The sequence below is a fragment of the Procambarus clarkii genome, chromosome 66 (assembly GCF_040958095.1).
Source record: "Procambarus clarkii isolate CNS0578487 chromosome 66, FALCON_Pclarkii_2.0, whole genome shotgun sequence".
Classification (NCBI taxonomy): domain Eukaryota; kingdom Metazoa; phylum Arthropoda; class Malacostraca; order Decapoda; family Cambaridae; genus Procambarus; species Procambarus clarkii.
The window spans coordinates 24,384,171-24,406,175 of NC_091215.1; the positions used below are offsets into that span (position 1 = coordinate 24,384,171).

The 22,005-nt window shown below is 38.0% G+C and overlaps 1 protein-coding gene and 2 long non-coding RNA genes across 11 annotated transcripts in view; 1 reads left to right on the forward strand and 2 right to left on the reverse strand.

Annotated features, from left to right (window-relative positions):
* The first annotated feature begins 89 nt into the window (after nucleotides 1-89).
* On the forward strand, nucleotides 90-4,493 carry LOC138355147 (uncharacterized). 3 transcript variants are annotated; one of them, XR_011223867.1, is made up of 5 exons: nucleotides 90-490; nucleotides 1,563-1,783; nucleotides 3,184-3,375; nucleotides 3,718-3,779; nucleotides 4,341-4,493. It is a non-coding gene; the product is annotated as an uncharacterized lncRNA (long non-coding RNA). The 3 variants fall into 3 exon arrangements; XR_011223865.1 differs by having other exon boundaries at nucleotides 110-490; nucleotides 3,192-3,375; nucleotides 4,341-4,492; XR_011223866.1 differs by lacking the exons at nucleotides 3,184-3,375; nucleotides 3,718-3,779; nucleotides 4,341-4,493 and adding an exon at nucleotides 2,701-3,098 and having other exon boundaries at nucleotides 137-490.
* Nucleotides 4,310-14,508, reverse strand: LOC138355146 (uncharacterized). Of its 2 annotated transcripts, none has more exons than XR_011223864.1 (4): nucleotides 14,153-14,508; nucleotides 11,096-11,258; nucleotides 7,352-7,450; nucleotides 4,310-4,406 (listed from the first exon to the last, which is right to left on the reverse strand). It is a non-coding gene; the product is annotated as an uncharacterized lncRNA (long non-coding RNA). The 2 variants fall into 2 exon arrangements; XR_011223863.1 differs by having other exon boundaries at nucleotides 4,310-4,412; nucleotides 14,153-14,507.
* A 1,509-nt stretch (nucleotides 14,509-16,017) lies between these two features.
* Nucleotides 16,018-22,005, reverse strand: part of LOC123769275 (tetratricopeptide repeat protein 33) — a 67,434-nt gene continuing 61,446 nt past the window's right edge. For all 6 annotated transcript variants that reach the window (XM_069309869.1, XM_045760361.2, XM_045760364.2 and 3 more), the window contains exon 5: nucleotides 16,018-20,848. In XM_069309869.1, the coding sequence (XP_069165970.1) occupies nucleotides 20,594-20,848 (255 nt within the window). In that variant the 3' untranslated portion in view covers nucleotides 16,018-20,593. The remainder of the gene's footprint in view (nucleotides 20,849-22,005) is intronic.

Consider the following 22,005-nt stretch of genomic DNA (forward strand, 5'->3'; position numbering starts at 1 on the left):
TTGTGGGCATTCGGGTGTGTTGTGTTTACGCTGGCGGGCGGCGTCCTTACCAACTCCGGATTATGTCTATTACATCACTAAACTTCATTTAATAATTATATGCCTGTTAAATAGAAGAATTTAATTGTTAATAGCATTATATTGTCGTTTTAATATGGAACACGTACACATATGCGAAACGTCTAAAGCTGGTGTCCGAAGTGGTAAAAATATTAGTGTGCGATGTTGTCAATGTACGGAGTGTCTTGTATCCGAGTCCATAGGAATTACCGTTTGTCCTGGCGCCATCTATGTTTTGACAGCAGTACTACTAATGTTCCCACGTTATGTGATGATCGCCATACGGGTGTTACGGTCAGTTGCTCTTCTATATATGTTTATGGACAACGTAGGTGATTTGAGGCAATTTGCGGCCAGAATGAAATAGTATCCACGCGGTGAGTGATGGAGGAGGATATATACTGCTGTGTACTCGACCAGCGGGTGAGAGGTAAGTCATATCGAACAATTATGGGGAATAGATGGGTTATTTTAAGCGTAGAATGTCAGGTAACCGGTAACTACACAGATGGGGTAGTGTTTTTTTAAGTCTTTATTTACTAAAGTGGAACATTACATTATGCCTTTAGCTGAACAAGTCTACTGGTGGGGGAAGTAGACGGGTTTTATGAAAGTATTTTACCTAAATATTTGTATTTGATTAACTAGTTCAGCCGTTACCAGGGAGGGTGTTCCTTTAATCTAATCTAAAAATTCTAGCCGGACAAAGTGATTAAATAAAGAAATTGAATAGAACGAAGTGGTTTGCCAGGGTGCTTAACATTTAGTTTAGTTCACTTACTATGCAGCCCATGCTTAAAGAATGCAAGTTTATCATATTGAATTTACCGTAGTTTTACTGCATTTAATATACCGGTTTTTACCCTATTTAATTATGTCGGGTAAAGGCCGGTTGTGGGAAGTTCCTAATATAGCAAGTTTTAAAGGAAAAGTTTGAGTTAACTTTAACGCTCAAGTTAGTGACCAATTAGCTTAGTCTATTGTGAGGAAAGTTACTAGAATCTAACATTGCAAGTGCCATTTCTCTACCCTTTTTGAGAAACATGAGTAGATACATGAATCGCATAGTTTTATTACTAAATGTTCATGGATTAGATTGCATAGTTGGGGAAATAGTGATAAGGTTTGATTTTGTGTACCTTGACTTCAGCAGAGATATTGATAGTGGTGCAAAATTGATAGGGGCTCGGATCATTGGGAATGCTGACTGAAGTTGATTAGGTCATGGCTATACCAAAGGAAATTAGTATAAATGGGGTTAAGTTGGGAGAAGTGTTGTAAGTAGTGCCTAAAAGCTCTCCTTGGACCTCGGTTATTTGCAAGATTATGGTTTAGACTGCAATAGTTGCAGAATTGGCAAATAAAAAATACCGATGCCCTATATAGTTTTGAAATGGTTAAGACTACCAGATGCAGTTTAATGTTGACAAATGTAAGGTTTGGGGGCTAGGTAAAGATGAGATAGATGGTGTAGATTGTTAAGAGTATTAAATTTTTTGCAGGTGGTAAATTCTCCCCGAGCTGGCACTGCTCTCCAGCCTGGGATGTTGACTGGTTAGTCTTCAACTGCCTCCCAACATGGTAGTGAGGTCCTGAGCTGACATGCAGTGAGGAACGTGGAAAGCTTCCTGAATTGGCACATGGTATGCCTCCCTTTCAAACCAGCAGCTGGCACAAATGTTCCAGCTAACATCAGAATAGTGGATGAAGCCCACACTAAAATGTAAGTGGTACAGTAAATGGACACCCCCCTCCCTTTTGACACTGAACAGTTGGGAGGAAGGGGGGGGGGGGAGAAAGTGTGCACTTCTGCTGTATCTGCCAGTTTGCTAGAAATTGAAATTGGCATACTTGCTCAGCAACTACTTGCCCTCTTGTACCATGTTACTCAACCATAACATAACCACCACACCACCCATTCTTCTAAAATAACATCCCATATGATAAAAACTTCTGTTTTTAATAAATATTTCTAATTTTAATATTAGTTGGGATGCATGGTGTTAATCATTCCTTTGGCAGAACTGTAGCTAAATTGTTCCCACATTTAATCCATTAACAGTACTGTATCAGGTTCATAAAGAAATTTATAATAAAGACCAAGTGTGCTCATGAGTGCTGCAGATGGGGGAGATAGAACCTTACACCTGCAGAAGTGTGGTGGTAACTGGAGAGAATATGGCCTTGTATAGTTGCTAGTGTAAAAATATTACTAAATTTAGTAAAATCACATTGTCTTGGTAGTATAGTTGGGTTAATTATGAATTTTCAGACTAAAAAGCTTAGTACATAATTCAACAGAATAAATTTGTCCCCCTAGTAGTAAGCAGTGGTTGCAAAAGAATAATAATTTGTATATATAAATTTTGTATTGCTTTTATTCAAATGTTATACATGGTTGTTAAATTAAAGTTTTTGCAATGTTCCAGAAAAATGTTCATGACTAAAGTTGTTGGAAAATAAAATTTGTATAGGATGTTGACTTGAAATGACTGTAGCTTTGTTTGTAATAAAGATGGGACAACAAGATGGTTAGTGTGCCATTTAAAATGGCAACTGTTAAACTGGTGGTACAGGTATGAACAAAATAACATTGCTATGCAAATAACTTTTTAGTAATATTTACTGTTCACATGACAGGTTGTGGAGGGTCCTGGCAACAGAGCTGCAGGAAAATACTTGCCGATCTACAGAAAGTAGTGTTGTGTACATTGGAATTAGGGGGTAGAAGTTAATTGCTAAAAACCTATTAAATAGAATGGGTATGGAAGTCTAGGCTTAGGCTAGTGGGTACCATATCTGCAAGTTTAGTCCTTTCAGGAATGTATTGAATAGAATTGTATATTGAAATTGTGAAAATTGTAATGTGGGGCATTAGATCTTAAACAGCATAGTTGAGGGTGTTTTAATAATAAAATTTTAATGAAATATAAATCTTGTTTAGTTAACATTAAATGTTTGTTAAATAAGCTTTAATCTATAAATGTATAACACTGTTAAGGGTAATCATGAGCCAAATAAAGTTAATGGCAGGAAAAGTTTTGTTCTAAGTGATGGTATTTTTCCCTTGAAAGTAAAAAAAATATTCAATGTTTACTTTAACTTGGTTTTAAATTTATATAGTTTTCCAGAATGTGGTTTGGAAAGTCCAGAAGTTCCTCTGTCAGTTGGAAGAGTTAAGTCCCAGAACAAAAAGTTACGAGGAAAGCCGAGTGAACTGCACCTCACGTTGCTGAAGACTGGAGAGCTCCGAGACATGATCACTACTACAAAATTCTGAGGGTAATCGACAGTTAATTGCTTAAACAGAATCAGGTGAGTTGTAGTAAAGGTTAATCTGAATAGATTTGTGTAAAAGTAAAAAAATAGTAATAACTTAAACAATATAGCATTGGCTAAAGATAAATGTAAATTGCCATTGAAGTGCAGTTGTGGATAGTTTCTCAAATGACATTTACTGAAACTTGGCAAATTGATGCCATATATATATTTATATTGCTAAATTAGATCTTTACTACTGCTACTAGAATATGTAGGAAAGGTAAATTCCTTAAAGAAAATTTTTCCATCTGAATTTGTAAACCACTGAATGCTAATTTGAAAAGTAAAGCAAGATTGGCTTTAAATCTGAAATTAATTTGTTGAAATATTTTTCAGGTGAAAGTGATTATGATGCATGGACTGGCTTGGAGTGAGTCTCCTTTACTCTACAAAAGTGGGTGAGTTTGAATTTGATGTTTTAGCTATATCAATGACCTAATCTTAATTCTCTTATCTAGTCCATTTATAGGTGTGTAACCATGTCCTACTGTTACAACCCACAGGGGATGATGCAGTTTGTACTGATCCTACCCCATTTCATAAAAGGGGACCAGGCAGTCCTGCAGATTTCCCTGGCTTGGCTTTTTCAGAGCTTTGCTCTACTACCCATCTAATAGATGGACTAGATTTGCATAGGTTTAGGGACCCTTAACAATGGTTACATTGTTAATTCTCACAGGGCTTGTTTGCTGAATGGGTGGATGCATCTAAAACTTTAGTGCCTGGCATGCATTGTACAGTGCTTTCAGTAAAGCATATGTACAATGTGTTGATGGCACTAAAGTGGTGGATGTAATGCACCCATTCAGGGAACAAGCTCTGCACTAAAATCCGAGGAAGGGATAGGCCTTGCTGAGCCTATCTTGAAAGATAGGATGTTAGGATTTCTTTTTCTTATTATTAGGCATTGGTGATAATAAAAGTAGTGTCCCTGTTTAATGTTTATTTTTCTTTTACAGGTGATTGTCTCTGGAGTTGTCTGCCTTTTGGATCTTCTGTTCATCTAGGAGCATCTGTCCCACAACCTGAAACTAATAAATATTAGATGTATTATAAATACTATATGTAAAACTTATTAAATAAAACTTTTAATGAAACCACTTTATATACCTTATCCTGAAATTATGCTGGAAATTATTGTTTACTACTATTGATGCAATGTTTAAACATCTGAAATTTTTTTACTTTGAAAATAAATACTTGGTAAAATTTACACCTATTTGTAACTTCAATGCATTTTGCATGCACCTATGTAACAAAAGATGTAAAAGTGGACTACCTACTCAATTTACATAAACTAACAAATATTGCAAATTAGTCTGAAATATTAAAGTGGAAGAAACTTTAGTCAATATTTTAGTTTTCATATTTGAAAGTAAATTTAAAGCTATGCAATACCTAAGCTTTGTACAATTTGATTAAATTAACTAAAGATCATTGTTAAACTTACAAAACATTTGAAAAGTGACACTGAAGCATCTATACACCAAAGACTTTGTGAAAACCATGTTAACTTAAATTTAATCAAAGCTCTTAAATGATTTGTCTGCCAAACTCGTCAGATATTCTGAAATATTTTACCTAGATATAAACCATCATTGTTTGAAAGGGCAAAACAGATTACTGTCAATTAGTTTGACCTAACATCTGCAAGGTCCTGAAGGAATAGATTTTTTTTTTTTTGTAAACTTTGTTTGCTAAAAACAAACTCTGCCTAATGAACCTGCTCATTTTTTTTAGAAATGGTAATTGCAACATTACCAAAGGCCATTGTTTTAATAGCCAAAGTACCAAATGAAAGACCAAGAAGCAACAAACAGGTACATGGTAGAAAGGACAAAAGAATGGTTATGAGGACCCTTTCATTTGTTAAAGAAATGACTGGGAAAAATGCTGTCATACCACAAGGGGTCTTAACCCTTGTCATATACATCACTGACAATCTAAATATTACCAACCACAAAAATTGCTGATAACATGTTATAAAAAAAATAAAGAATATAATATTGAGGCCTTAATGCAGATCTCTAACTCTACAAATAGTAACAAGACTGGCAATTTCTTAATATAAAACAGAAAAAAATCCAAGACCTTGCACGTGAGCCAGAAAAATCCATATCACAACTACCACATTAAAATGAAACAACAATGAAGGTAAGGTAATTACCAAAAGAAGGCACCAAACCGGGAAGGCCATGTAGCACCATCAAAGTGCGAAATAATCAGAGGGCGCTAAATATCACCAAGAATGCCTATACGAGAACAAAAACGCATAAGGCGAATGATATCAAAAGTATCCGATTCACCTAAAATTCTATCGAGGGACAAGTGACTGCGAGGGACGGTCGGAAAGCAAGACACACGCTCGTCCTGGAAGTCAGGACATTCAACAAGGATATGCACAACTGTAAGAGGGACAACGCAATTCGGACAATAAGGAGCAGGGCGGCGCTCCATTAAGTGACCGTGGGTTAAGCGGGTATGACCAACCCTCAGCCGTGCCAAAGCAGTGTCCCACCGCCGGTTACGGTGGTAGGAGGAAGGCCACGGGGACACACTAAGTTTGAGAGTACTGTACGCAGCTTGTTACCAACCACAGAGGACCAACAACCCTGCCAACGGGGAAGAATGAATAACAGGATAAAAGTCGGAATAAGGAATACCTTTACGGGAGATGGGACAAGAACGGATAGCTTCCTTAGCGGCAGCATCCACACGCTCATTGAAACACCAATATGGCTGGGAACCCAGCAAAACTCTACTGATTTAAATTTACTAGAAATAAGAAACAGCCAATGTTGAATTTCAACTACCAAAGGATGGACTGGATTAAAGGATTCTAGAGCCATGAGGGCACTGCAAGTGTCAACTACAAACACAGAGGAGGATTGACAGCGAGAAAAGAGTTGATGAAGAGCATAGAGAATAGCATAAAGTTCTGCCATGAAGATGCTAGTCTCCGGAGGCAGGAGACACAAAGATGCAGTCAGGAAAAACAACAGAGTAGCCTACACCGTCTGCAGACTTAAGACCCATTGGTGAAGACGGAAATAGAGTGGAAGTGTGAAGAAAAGTGTTCAAGGAAAAGGTGATTTAGAACTGTAGGAGGGGTAAAAGTTTTAGTCATGTGGGTCAAGGCTTACAGAATTTAGGAACGGGGACCCCTCCATAGGGGCAAAGACGGAATGACACGAGGGGAAATATTGGTAACACAAACTGAAAGATCATTTTGTAAGAGAGACAACCGTACAGAAAGAGATAGGTGGTGAAGGGGAACAGGAACCACAGGATGGGTAAAGGTCAAGGCATGACATAAGCAAGAGTGAGGGTGCTGTAAGGACTGTGCAAGGTGGAGAAGACAGTAGCGATCATGGCGATCCTGTAGAAACAGGACGCCAGTTTCAACATACAGGCTTAGGGTAGGTGTCGAAGGAAAGGTACCAGAGCTGAGCCGTAACCCAGTATGATGCAGTGTGTCCAGATGGTGAAGGGTAGAAGGAGAAGCAGACGAGTAAACAGGGCCATAATCGAGTTTAGACAGAACGAGAGAGGAATGTAAAGAGAGGAGCAGTGTCGATTAGCTCCCCAAGAAGTATGGGACATGACCTAAAGTTAGTTACGGGCCTTACAGCATTCAACTCGGACGTAAAAAATATGGGGCGACAAAGACAAACGAGTGTCAAAGATTAGCCCTAAAAGCTTTAGCAGATTCTTTATACAAAAGGGGATGACCCCTGTTACCTAACAGTAAATAGGTATCTGGGAGTTAGCTGTTACAGGCTGCTTCCTAGGGGGGTGCGTGTGTGGGAGGAAAAAAAAATTTAGTAGTTAACCACTGAACTGCTCTGTCTCCAAATAATACCCTGGTGCACAAGAAATTCTTTCAAAAAATTTTGTTCTCTTCTTATATTGTTAAAATGCAGAGTCTGATCACGGGGAAACTAAACAAAAAATATTGTATGTGACTTACTTTAGCTGCGATGGAGCTGGGAAATTGAGCAAATTATGGGCGCTGAGCGTTGGAGCGATGGGGGTCTGTCGGCCCCGCCACCCCGTGCGACGGCAGTTGCTGCGAATAAAATGTTGCGCAATTATTTTGAAGTTTCTCATTCATTTCTTCCTTTTTTTTGCTGTAATATTATTTAAAAGTGTGTAATTTGTGGAATTTATATACTGTAATTCAAAGTATAGAACATCGCTATGCTCAAAATTATGGGCCTCATATATGCGACATATTCTACAATCAAACAGTGCTTTTGCTGTTATTACACTATATACACACATTGTATATACCCATCTACTGTACGTATGTATTCACCATAACGATCCACTATGTTGGTATGGTGAACCCAAAAAACATGAGTGAGCTGCCACACCCTGCCAGTCCTCCCTCCCTCCTCCAACACATTACTCGCCAACATTCCTCCTCCCAAAATACTGTTATTGTGTTTATTACACTATTTACACACGTTATGTATAAGTATGTACATGTTTTATTCATGTACATACGTACATACTTGCCATCTCCTCACCTCTCTCTCTTGCCTACTTAATGCTCTTGCTTCCCTCATCTCATCACAATCGACTTTATAATGGTCCAGGACGGATCGAAATGTCGTCGTCTATTCAATTTCCAGTGTGTGGTTTGGTCAACAATGAAATCTTCATGCAAGATCTTATAAAGAAAACCCCTAGAACGAGTTTTGCAGATACGAAAGAGTTTAAGGTGAGTAGGGGATGGTTTGAGAAATTTTGAAAAAAGACGTGGTATTCATAGTGTTGTGAGGCATGGTGAGGGTGCCAGCTCAGACAAAGTAGGGGCTGAAAGATTTGTTCGTGATTTTAAAGATTTTGTAGATACTGTATTGATGGATATACAGTGGTACCTCGGAATGCGAGTGTCCCTGTATGCGAGTTTTTCGGAAGACGAGCAGTATTTACTCCAAAAATTTGTCTCGGAAGGCGAGGGTTACCTCGGGACGCGAGTTTGTTGATACGCGTACAGGCCGACCTAGCGCGTGGTGGTTCGGCGATCGTCGCCCCTCTGCTCCGCCGCCCCTCAGTTTACCATTGTCTCGCGCTCAGTGACTACCCCCACATCAATTCTTCTCGCGGATTTTCAGTGTTTTGTTGGATTTTTGGTGATTTGTCTATACAATTTGTTATTATATATCTCACCATGGGTCCCAAGAAAGCCAGTGGTAAGGATAAAGGCCAGAAAGCTCATGCGAGGATGACAATAGAGGAGAAACAAGAGATCATTCGGAAGCATGAGAACGGTACACGTGTTGTTGAACTTTGTAGGCAGTACAACAAAGCCACATCAACAATATGCACTATACTTAAGAAGAAAAATGAGATTATGGGTGCTAAAGTGGCAAAAGGAGTAAGAACATTAACGACACAAAGACCACAAATACTTGAAGAAGTGGAAAAGTTGTTATTAATTTGGATACACGACAAGGAGTTGAGGGGTGATAGTGTTTCGGAGGCCATTATTTGTGAGAAAGCCAGGGTGTTGCATGAAGACCTTCTAAAGAATACCCCTGCAACAAGTGATACAGATACGAAAGAGTTTAAGGCAAGCAGGGGCTGGTTTGAAAAATTTAGAAAGAGAAGTGGTATCCATAGTGTTACAAGGCATGGGGAGGCAGCCAGCTCAGACAAACCAGCCGCTGGACGATTTATTGACGAATTTAAAGAGTTTGCAGAGGCTGAGGGATACCTACCGCAACAAGTGTTTAATTGTGACGAAACAGGACTGTTTTGGAAAAGAATGCCTAAGAGGACATACATTACCAAGGAGGAAAAATCCTTGCCTGGACACAAGCCTATGAAAGATAGGTTTACGCTTGTGCTGTGTTCAAATGCGAGTGGCGATTTGAAAATTAAACCCTTGCTAGTGTATCATTCTGAAAATCCAAGGGTTTTCAAACAGTATAAAGTACAGAAAACCCATTTGTGTGTGATGTGGAAGTCTAATAAAAAAGCATGGGTGACTAGGCTTATTTTTTCGGAGTGGGTAAATGAAGTGCTGTGCCCTGCCATAGAAAAATATCTGCAGGAGAAACAATTGCCACTCAAAGCCATGCTTCTCCTTGACAATGCTCCTGCTCATCCTCCAGGCTTGGAAGATGATTTGTTGCCTAGATACAATAAATTCCTCACAGTTAAATTCCTTCCTCCTAACACCACTCCTCTAATTCAGCCTATGGACCAGAAAATCATAGCGAATTTTAAGAAACTTTATGAAAGGGCACTTTTCCGGAAATGTTTTGAAGTGACTGAAGCCACAAACCTCACCCTCAAAGAGTTCTGGAGAGGGAATTTTAACATTTGTAGTGCTTTAAAACTCGTTGACAAAGCCTGGCAAGAAGTGACTCAAAGAACCCTGATCTCTGGCTGGAGAAAATTGTGGCCTGAATGTGTGAGAGAACTAGACTTTGAGGGGTTTGAGCCTATAAATGATGCACCTATTGTTGACGAAATTGTTAGTCTAGGCCAGCAAATGGGCTTGGAATTGGATGGTGATGATGTGGAGGAGTTGGTGGAAGAACACAACGAAGAACTGACCACCGAACTCCTAGCCCTTCAACAGGAACAGCAAGCCAACGCAGCAGCGAATGATTCTGCAGTGGAGGAGGAGGTGGCAGCAGCACCAGCGAATGTCCCTTCTGCAGTAATTAAGAAGGTGTGTCAGATGTGGGAAGAGATTCAAACAACTGTTGAACAGACTCACCCAGAGAAAGCTGTAGTAGGCCGTTGTCTTAATCTTTTCAATGACAATGTGATGCCTTACTACAGAGAGAGCTTGCGAAGAAGGGAAAAGCAAGCTTCCATGGACAGATTTGTGGTAAGGAAATCGAGCAGTGAGCCTCAACCAGGACCTAGTGGCACTCAGATAAAACGTCCCAGGGAGAGCACACCAGAAAGGTCCTCACTGCCTGATGTGATTATGGAAGGGGACTCCCCTTCCAAACAGTAACTCCTCTCCTCCTCCCCCCTCCTCACCATCTTCCATACGCCTACAGCACTCGACAGCAAGGTAAGTAATAACTGGAACATAGTTTTGTAGGTTTATTTAGATGAATTAGGTAAATTAGGTATAAAAATTTAGTTTGATGTGGGGTTTTTGGGGTAGTCAGGAACGGATTAATTCATTTCCCTTTATTTCTTATGGGGAAATTAGCTTCGGAATGCGAGTTTTCGGAATACGAGGCGTCTCCAGGAACCAATTAAACTCGTAAACTGAGGTATGCCTGTATTCCACAACAAGTGTTTAATTGTGAGGAGACATGGCTATTCTGGAAAAAATTGCCGAAGAGGATATACATTACCCAAGAGGAGACGTCACTGCCCGGACACAAGCTAACTTGGGCTAACTTGTGTCAGGATAGGCTAACTATTGTGCTGTGTGGCGATTTGAAAATTAAACCCTTGCTCGTGTATCATTCCGAAAATCCAAGAGTTTTAAAAAATATATAACGTGCAGAAAAACTGTGATGTGGAGTGGTTTGCCCTGCCATCAAAAAATATCTGCAAGAGAAAAGTTTGACACTCAAGGTCCTGCTTCTCGACAATGCTCCTGCTCATCCTCCAGACTTGGAGGATGCATTGTTGGGGCCACTTTTTTTTTTTTTTAGGGATATTCCTACATGAGCCCTGAGTTTCTGGCTAATGTACCAATGACATAAAGGAGGAGTTTTCAACCTACCTTGTGTTAGGTGTGCAGAGGTCAATGGTTGAACATAATGTCAGGAGCAAAGGGGGGCGTTTGCCTCTTCGAACACAACTGCGACCATCTTCATCTCTTCGAACTATCCTAAATGCTCTCTTCACCTGTCTGACCAAATTGGGTGTCCAGACCACCTTTGAATCTGAAATTGTAAAATTAATAGCAATTTCAGAATATTCAGTCCATTTATACTAACAAAATTATACATACAATACTGTAATTGAAATTTTACAGAATGATAAAGGCAATTTATTAACTTTGTTAAAATGCACATGGGGGAAATACATGAAAATAGGTTAATATTGTTTGTAAGGTTGATGGGAAATGTTTATTACTTTTATGATTTAAAAGATGTATAGCCCTGATACTCCATCCTGGGTGCATTCCACCAGGTAATGTCCACAGCAAAAGTTTTCCACGAGGCTCTATTGTCACACAAACTTTTCACATTTTCAAACTTGATTCATCTTCCCCCCCCCCCCTCGTTCCAGGAGTTTTCTTTAAAAGGTCTTCATGCAAATGCCTTGGTTTCTCACAAATGATGGCCTCTGAAATGCTATCACCTGCTAACTCCTTGTTGTGTATCCAAATTAATAAAAACTTTTTAACATCCTCAAGTGTTTGTGTTCTTTGTTTCGGGATTGTTGATATGCCTTTTGCCACTTTAATGCTCATAATGTCCTTTTTCTTAGCAAGTATAGTGCATATTGTTGACATAGATTTGTTGTATTGCCTAGCTAGTTCAACAACCTGTGCACCATTTTGATGTTTATGAATGCTCTCTTGTTTTTCCTCTATGGTCATTCTCACATGTGTTTTCTTGGCTTGAACCTTACCACTGGCTTTCTTGGGACTCATGGCAAGATATATCATAACAAATTTTATGTTCAAATAGCCAAAAATCCCAAAACAAATGTAATGCTTTACAAAGAGTTCAGGCGCGATACTTACTAGGCAGGAGACACTGGTAAACTGAGGCGTGATCACCATGCCACCACGCACTAGGTCAGCCCATACGTATATCAACAAACTCCTTTCCCGAGGCAAAGTTTGTAACCCGATTCAAATTTTTCGAAGAAATTAGGCTCGTAACCCGAAAAGTTCATAAATATTCATTCGTAAGCCGAGGTGTCACTATATATAACTAAAAAATTAAACTCAGGATTACTTTCAACCCCCACCCCTTTTGCTCTACTCCATCGCCACCTACCTTCACCCCCCTCTATGATGTACTCTTCCATAGACACCTACCTTTGCCCCCCTCCTCCCCTCTACTCCTCCGTCATCACCTACCTTCACACCCCCTCCCTTCTCCTCCTCCATCGTCACCTTCCTTTCACCCTCCTCTATGATGTACTCTTCCATAGACACCTACGTTCACTGCATATAATGCTCCCCTCTACTCCTCCATCGTCACCTACTTTCACCCCCCCCCCCCCTCCGCTCTACTCCTCCAGGGTCGCAGACAATTTCACGAGCGTGAGAACTACGAGTTCTCTAACCACTCTCACACTCCTACTCTCTCACCAGTGAGTGGGAGGGAAGGAGGGAGGAAATGAAGGAAGAAAGGTGGGGGAGAGAGAATAGGCAGGGGGGAGGAGGGCCTAGATACATTTCTTCCATATAGATAGGTAGACTGAGGGAGAGCTGCTTGCCAAGAGCCCTATCAGACAGGCTTCCTATTCCTCAACCCTCCCTAATATGCCACATCCTGGTCAGGACAACTTGCTCGATTGTTATTCTTGGTGTGACTCGAGAACTGACCTCGAGGCGGGGCATGGGCATGGATTATCTCCCTGGGGCACGCACCTCCCTGCCCCAGCTCTCTCTCTCTCACATAATCTATCAAGGGTCTAACATGAGGTCATTGTGCCTACCAGAAGTGTATATGTCCAAGGCTGGCCACCTGTCTGGACCATTCAAATGTATAAACACGTAATTAGTCTATTAAAATTATATATAATGCTACAATTATAAATTAATTTGTTCATGGTCATTCGTTTATCAGTATTTTAATATGAGGTATATATACGCATGTATGTATACGTTGACGTACACATATATGATTATGTGTATGGAATGATTATGATTATGTGTAATCATATATGATTATATCTAATGGAATGCATTAGTAAGTGATGTGGTGGAGGCTGACTCCATACACAGGTTCAAGTGTAGATATGATAGAGCCCAATAGGCTCAGAAACCTGTACACCTGTTGATTGACGGTTGAGAGGTGGAACTAAAGAGCCAGAGCTCAACCCCAGCAAGCACAATTAGGCGAGTATATGAACGAATGCACATGTACACTTTCAAATGAATTAAGATACCTTGAGATACACAATGACTTAGTTTAAATAGTTTAAACACATTATGGTACTGATTTTGACATGCTGATGTCTGGAAGGGAGAGGGGGTGTGGGGGGTTATTGTCTGAGGTGGAGGACCAGAGGAGGGGGTCAGTGGAAGGATGGTGGCTGGAGGGATGCCATTGTTCTAATGGTTATGAAAACAATTATTGATGGCAGGAATTCAGTGGGTGTGTACTTCACCCGCACCATCACCATACTGTGCCCTGCTACAACCCCCCCCCCACTCCACCCATGCTGTGCGGGGCGTATTACACATTATGGGATAACCGACTGTCTGTCCATTCCTGTCTGCTCGTTATGCTGCCCTTCCTTTTGAAAATTGTCTGCTTTATCGACTTCCTTCAAGACCACACGTTAGCCTCTTATCACGCCCTCTTACCACTCTCAGGGAGCCGGCTCTTCTATACAATAGTTACCACTCAGTCCCCAAGGTGAAAGAGTGTCCGGGCATATGACTTGTTATGTGTACTTATTTGCGATTCGTTTGGGCTGTCACGTGTGGTGATTAGTGTTGGGTAAGGCTAGGCCAGGTCAGGTCAGACTAGGCTAGGTAAGGCTAGGCCAGGTCAGGTCTGGTCAGGTCAGGTCTGGTTAGGCCTGGCTAGGCCAGGTCAGGCCAGGCCAGGCTAGGCAGGGTGAGAGAAGTAAAGCGGCAGGTACTTACGTTTCCGAGAAAGTAGCGGCGGTAGTATATTGTTGATTTAGATTCGACGACATCCTGAAGCTAGTAGGTGGCGGCCTCATCGCTCTCGAACTTGTTGTTGTTGTAGGGGATACGAGGCACACCCAATATCCCCCTTACATTGATCACATCGCACACTAATATTTTTACTATTTCGGACACCAGATTTGTCTGTTTCGTATATGTATAATTGTTCAATATTAAAACCACAATAGAATGCTCTTAACAGTTACAATTTTCAACTTAACAGCCATATAGTTGGCAAGAACGCCGCCCGCCAGTGTAAATGTCTCAGACCCTGTTGGAATATAACCAGTCTGTCAATCGGGTCAACCCAAGTGTTGCGTTTCCATGCATTTCCAAAAGGGTCGCCCATGTTGGAATCGGTGAACGCCCTAGTAATATTGTTTAAAACATCTTAATAACTTATTAAACCAAAGGTCTTTTTATGTCAGAATATGTACAAATATGTAAAAATATGTACACTAGTGGTTAATGTACACTTGTGGTTCTTTGAAACAATTGCTACCCCCCCCCCCTAAATTTGTCTTTCTTAAATGTCACAGCACCACAGATATTTTACTGGACTTAAGGGGCTTGTATTTATACTGTACTTTACAGTAAATACCTCCATTGTAGCTGTTCTTTTTGACCTATAAAAAGCTAATGGCACCACCTGCAGATACAATATTTTAGCCCAATTTCATTCTTTTTTACTTTGTGGCACTCTTCTTACTTCAGAGCTTTCTATCTTGGCACTCTTTTTAAAGTGAGGCTTGGTACTGCTTGTATTATTTACAAGAGGGTGCATTAGATTGTGAGAGTACATACATTGGTGATTGGGTGATGCATTCTTGCAAAGCCACTAATATGTAGTGTTTTGGGCAGGCCCCCAAACAAAAGAAAATAAATGTAATACAGTAAATTATTGAATGGTGGTGAATTCATGTTTAATAATTATAAACTAATAGAATAAATTATACTAATGAAGTTGCATTTCCTTAGTAATTAACTGGGTGAGAGGGTAACACAAGATAGTGTTAGTAGCACCAGGTTTGTCTAATATGAAGGTGAATTTGGGTACTCTTTGGTTCTACTTTTAAATAAAGTATAGAGGTGGGATAATATAATTCATTAGGGAGCAAGTTCCATATAATGGGTCATTTTATTTGCATAGAGATATCTATTTCTGGTGTGATGTGTTCAATTACATCTATCTAGGCAGTTTCAAACAGGATAAGAATTTAGGAATAGCACGAGAATGTGTGGAGTGAATGAGTGCGAGTTTAATATGTTTAGGGATTTAAGCAGAGTTGCTGTGTGTTGTCTGAAGACTGAACTTGTTATAATTCTGATAGCATATTTTTTTTGGGTAAGGAGGGCCTTGAGGTAGCTTCCAGTGGCTGAACCCCCTTATACAAATACAAATACAGGGATAGATTACTCAGGCATTTGGCACTGTACTAGACTATTGTGGGTTATATCCAGGGAAAGGTCAGCATTTGCCTAGGGAAATATAAATAAGCATAACAGGCTTCCCTTCTCTGATAATGGGAACTATTATCCTGATAATCTTCTGATAATAAGGATTATTACATATTATTTTACTATTCAGTACAGTAAATATTGGCTTTTTTTTTTTTTTTCCTCTCTGTACAACTTTTCCACCCAAATAGTGGTGAAAATATAATTATGTACAGTATGCAGTTTACATTTCTTTAAAAAATGAAAATATTTTACATAGGGAAAAATACCCTTTAACTTGATTTGCATTTTGGTTAGTAATACAGATGACATCCATAGGCAGCCAATTTTTTTGTTTGCAAGGGGGGATAATAAAATATAAATACACATTTTCTTTATTTACCATATAACTTTCCTTAAAAAATTACTGATGTTAGCATCACCTCACTTGACTCCTCATAAAAAAGGTGATTCCTTTTTAATTTACAATCGAATCAAGTGTAAAATACACATTACAATAACCATTTTTGTTATTTATACATATACTGTATATAGATTAGAAAAATATACCCAATGAGAGGTACACCCTCATTCCCATGGTATTATTAAACACACACAAGAGAAGCTTGACTAATGTGCTAATTCTAAGTAGGATGGTCAATGGGGGAGGGGAAGGTTATGATCAAATCATACACAAGATGGTTCGACAAAGCTTATTTTCTGGTTGTTAAAACCATATATGTATACAGTATATAGGTTAGGAAGTACAGTATTAGATAGGCTTGGTTAGATTAGGCTGGTTTTAGAGATTGTTGAACACACATCTTGTTTACGACGTGACTTGTATCCAACACTGCTCTACTCTTTTTTTTTTTTTTTACCATTCCAGATTACAGTATTCTTCAACCCTTATTCCGCTCCAGTCGCTATTTGAGATTTCCTCCCATGCACAAATCGCCACATGTGATTGATCCTGAAGTGTCTTCAAATGTTTGCTTTTGTATGCACCACAGTGCAGGACTTTTAATTAAATAGGTGAGCAGTTATAGGATTAAACCTTATTGTACATATAAATATTCTTTATTTGATTTAACTAAATTTTGTGCAATACAGTATATTTGACTTGCAAAGTCTAGTAATTCTAGAGACCCATACTCTAGACTTGACCAAAGTAATCACATGGCCCCACTTCACTGGGAACACACACACACTCGGAACAGATCGGGGCATATTGTAGAAGAGGGAGGATTAAAAATATTTGATGCCAATTCTTTTATAATAAATCTTGCTCATTCTTTTATAATGGGAACTTGCACAACCACATGTTGGCAAACAATCCTCATCAATCTTAGGGGGCGTTAAATACAGTAATGTACTATAAAGGTATCCCTTGTTATCGCACCATAGTTTAACAAGTTAATGTACAGGTGAATCACGTTTAACCTAATTTTGTTTATACGTTACTTGGATTTTTTTTTTATCAACTTACGGCATCACGGGCAAAGTCCTGTATTGTTCGCCAATGTAGGAAAGAAATTGGTGTGGAAAACCTATGGTACTTGTAAAAAAACAAAATACTATACTATATATTATGGTTAACTTCAATACTATTGATGAACCTTTTTTCCTAATTTCAGAAAGTTAGTTTTTGGGTTCACTTAAAGTACTTTCAGCAGCAATTTTCAGAACCTAACACTGATGTTAGAGATATATCTGTACTGTACATGAATCAATATTCAGTATATATATATTAGGGAACGAATTGGACACAAAATACACTTGCATTTAGGAGAATTTAATGTCTAAAATTTAACAAATTGGTTATGACAAAATTAATTTAGGGTTTGTCATTTGTTTAATAATGAGCTGGGTTCTAGTTATTTAGAGTTCATGATCAATTTATTTTCATTTGGTCCATCATATTGATCATATTTGGTACTATGCTGTCGAAGATTTCACCCTCTTTTTTCAACATTATTACTTTGGTGAAATTAAATAGATGTATAAAATTTTAACCCCTTTAGGTTCAAGTAACTGAAGTGCAACTAAAAATTACATTGTAAGAAAAATTCAAATCATTAAGTACAGAAGAATATTTGTATACAACTTTGATTAGTGTACAGTGCTGTTACTGTATTTAACTAAAATTGTATATTTTTTGTTGAAAAAGTTTGTTCACTATTAGTGTAAATTTAATAATGGGCACCAAATTTTCTCGTAGAAATGCCTGCCAATACATAATGGGAATATTGTAAAGAAAAAAATAGTGCTTTACAGTTAACTTTTCACGAATGATGCTTATTTCCACATATCGAGGAATATCTGCACTCTTAAAACATTCTACTGCTGCACATATTTTTGTAAATATATAAATCTCAGTTGAACAACATAAAGATACACGTTTCTAATATATTATTGTATAAGGCATTTCTAAAGTCAACTAAAGGTTTAATCCTTTTTTCTTTATTTTTATTATAAATAAATTACTTTATTTATCCATGGTAATTGTGGAATTTTATGAATGTACAGTAAATGATAATTAAACTTTAACACTCAAATCTGGTGCGCTGTATTAAATGATGGATATGCACAAATAATTTGCATTCAATATACTGTACTGGTAAAAATTAATGACTAGATTATATTGTATAACATATAATGAACACAGTAGAGCTCGTCTGAATGTAATATTAAAATACTATAGCAACATACATAGTATAAATGGGACTACTAATATATTTGTATATGTAAATTCATCTAATTATTTTCTAAATTACATCTCAAACAATACTGGAAAAAATTGCATAGTGAAATGCCAATGCCTTTAAATTACCTCTACAATTTTCAAACCCAAAATATCAAATGGCATCTATTTAACCCTTAGACCGTGTATATTACTGCAAATTTAGGAGGCATAGTCAAAAAATATTAGAAATACCTGTATGTAAAAATAACTTAAAAATTATTAACAAATCTCCAACTTATTGGCTCCAGTGTCGTGAAACTCTCATAAAAATATTTTCAGAAGTTGATTTTAGACGAATTTTTGAAAAATAACAATGTTTTATTGATAAGAACAGCGGCTCCTAATAACTGTAACTGAAGAATTATGCAGTAATAAAGAAATGCAAGCACCTGTCCTATGCTCAAAGAACAGTAGTAGTAAGAAGTGTCCAAAGTGGATATACAGTTGGTGCCTTTATATCATTGCCAAGTAATACATAATACTGTAACACAAAACATAATTAATAACTATGTTAATATGATCATTTTGTTATATATCATATAAATACATTGTCCAATGTTAATATGTTACTTTCATCAATGTCCCAATTTTTTTTAAGATTTAATTTCTTTTCTCCTTTGTTTATTATCTGATTTTGTTTTAACTTTTACATCCTGGAGAATGCACATGTTTACATAACTATGTGAAGATAGAATGAAATTGGTCAACAAATAAGTCAGTCACAACTAGCAAACTTGGGACTCTTAAAATTTGTTACTAAAAACTATATTTTCTTTCTCTCTTTAGGTTGTTTTGATGATTGGAGACCATGTTAGGGGTTTTTCACTTATATAAAGTATACTCTAAATATATCCCCTAAATCATTAAATTTATTATCCCTATAAAGTATTTTATTTTTTGGGGGGTTATTTTTTCTTGACTTCATTTCAACATATATTGACCTACAACTTTCACATATTAAGAGTACGAATGTCAAACAATATTTATTAAAACGTACAATTAAATTAACGAATTAAAACTATTCATTCATTGTTGATAACTTCAACTTCAATTATCTCTGAAACCAGAGTTTCAACTTTGAGTGGCTTCTAAAATTCCAGTTCTTAACCAATTCTCACTATTTTGACATTGTGTGCTCGGCTGTCTGTTCTACAATCCCATCATAATGGATTTTTCATAAACTTTATACATTTGGAGTTAACTTTTTTTGGTTTAAATTTGCAGCATACATGTATTTCAAAGGTCCTATTGACGATTTATTTTACTGTAAACTATACTAAAAACCTATATTTTAATTTAATGCAAATCATATGCTATTCTGAGAGAATAATATTAAATCAACAGTTAATGATGGTTCATATTTTTTATTCTGAATTGAAAATCTGAAGTTTTCAATATTCAATTTTAAAATTAATTTTGATTCTCTGGTTTTTCAAGTTACACTGTGATCATTTAGACAAAAGTTGGAGCATTTGCCTAGTTTATTATGCAAATAAAATTGGAAAGTGTTTGTGCAAGTTTTAAAAACTTACCTTAAATTATTGTCAAATCATGTATGTATTGTGTGGTCTAAGGGTTAAACTCTAAGAAAGCGGAGCAACTCGATTATACATCATTCTCGAGAATTGTCACACACACGATACCTATAGAGTATATATTATTCAGGGTATTAAACCAAAATAGAATAAATACCACTGCCTAGAACACCTAATCACTATTTATAAAATCTCTGTAAATATTAATTCTTAAGCTCTTTAACCAACTGCACAAAATCCACAGTAAGCCATATTCCCTTCATAGAAAGTTTGAATCCACTCGTATTAAAGAAGACTATCCCTATTGTTCATTGCTTGATGAAGACTCATCTTCAGGCACTTTCACATAACTTTGGTGCATGCATTGACAACACACTCATTGTGCTATATTATCCCCCCCCTCCCCCCCTAGCCACACATTGTGCTTGACATGGGCATAGCATTCTCAAGTTAGGCATTGTTTCATGCTGTAACACTGAATACAAGTTTTAAGTAGATGGCCAACTTGGTCAAAAAATGCACACTGAAGAAGCGATTCCTGAAGTATTGGTAGGTAAATGGGGTCCGAGTGCGCGCGCACATAACAATCCAAGTTCTGATTGTTCATATGAAGTCAATATCAAAACTGTTGATGACAAATTTCAAATGCATTATGGGCAAAATTTCAGGAAATCACACTTAAGTCACTCTCATTCTCACCATCTTCGACAAGTCGATATTCTTCCCTCTTTCAAGAATTGTTGGATCTCCTGCTTCGGCAGCTTCTCTTTGCTTCTGTATTTGATACAACTGAATAGATTTCTCCCTTATGGATCCCTCGATAGATGGCACAGGAAGTTCGGTAATTGTTACTCCACTTTCTTTTGCAGCTGCCTTTGCTTTTTCTCTTTCGGCTCCAATTTCTTGATACTTTTTCAGAAGTCCAACAGCCCACTGTTAAGTACAGACATAGGATTAATTGACACGGAAATACAAAATGTAAACAAATAAACATTAAATGACTGTTAATTTGCTCAGTATAATGTTCTAAAAGCGAGACATTAGATGGGGAAAGTAAATTAACATAGTTTACAGAAGTCAGTTAGTCAGGATTTCATGCATCTAACATTACTAAAAGTATAAATTAAACTTCTACTGGTAATGTTTATTTCAGTAATAGACGCAGATGCTGAATACAAAATGTGCAAGTAAAGGGTAATAATATACAGGGGAAAATTAACCAATTAGAGCATTCCCTAATGAAATCAGCTGGGAGAATATATTGACTAACACACTTAGCTTGGATTAGGCAATATTAAAAGCATCTTTGAGTATAGTCAATTACACCGTTAAGAACTTGTGTGGGAGGAAGGATTCACAAGTCAGGCAGGACGACACAGGAATTAGTGATTCGAAGATCTATTTAAATTTCTTCAGGCTTATGTATGGTGTTTTAGAGGCACTGAAGTAAAGTTTGGTTCCATCCAGTGACACTTAAAAGGTACATGCTATTTATAAGCCCTATTGAATAATCATTTGGCATCACAAGTGACTGGCAGGTTAAATTTCTCGATTGCTTTCATCTGAATGGCCAGAACAAGCTGCCCACCACCAGGTGGGAACATTGATGGGAAGGGGGGAGGGGGGCTCTTTTGTCATGGTGGGGGTGGAGGGGCTAAGACACTCTGGCAAGATACAGGTACTGTGTTAGATATCTGAACATGGCATCATGGCAGATTCCAACTGTGATAGACTATGTACAATCATTGCAAAATATCAGTGGTTACTTATATTTTTTATTTTTTTATTTTTAGGTGAGGCTGTGAATAGAAGCTGAAGAGTGGTGATGTTAGCTCATGCGGCATGTGCTACCCACGGATGCCTTCACAACCTGGAATGCTGTCCACAATTCTGTTTTTTCTCAAGATAGTGTCTGTTTGCTATTGCCCCTAGGCATCATATGGTTGTCCTGTTTCCTATGCAGGACGTTTAAATTTGACATTGTACCTAAATACAGGAGGGGGGAGGGGAGAGGGAGGAGGAGGGAGGGGGGGGGGAGGAGGAGGGGGGGAGAGGGAGGAGGAGGGGGGGGAGGGAGGAGGGCGGGGCTG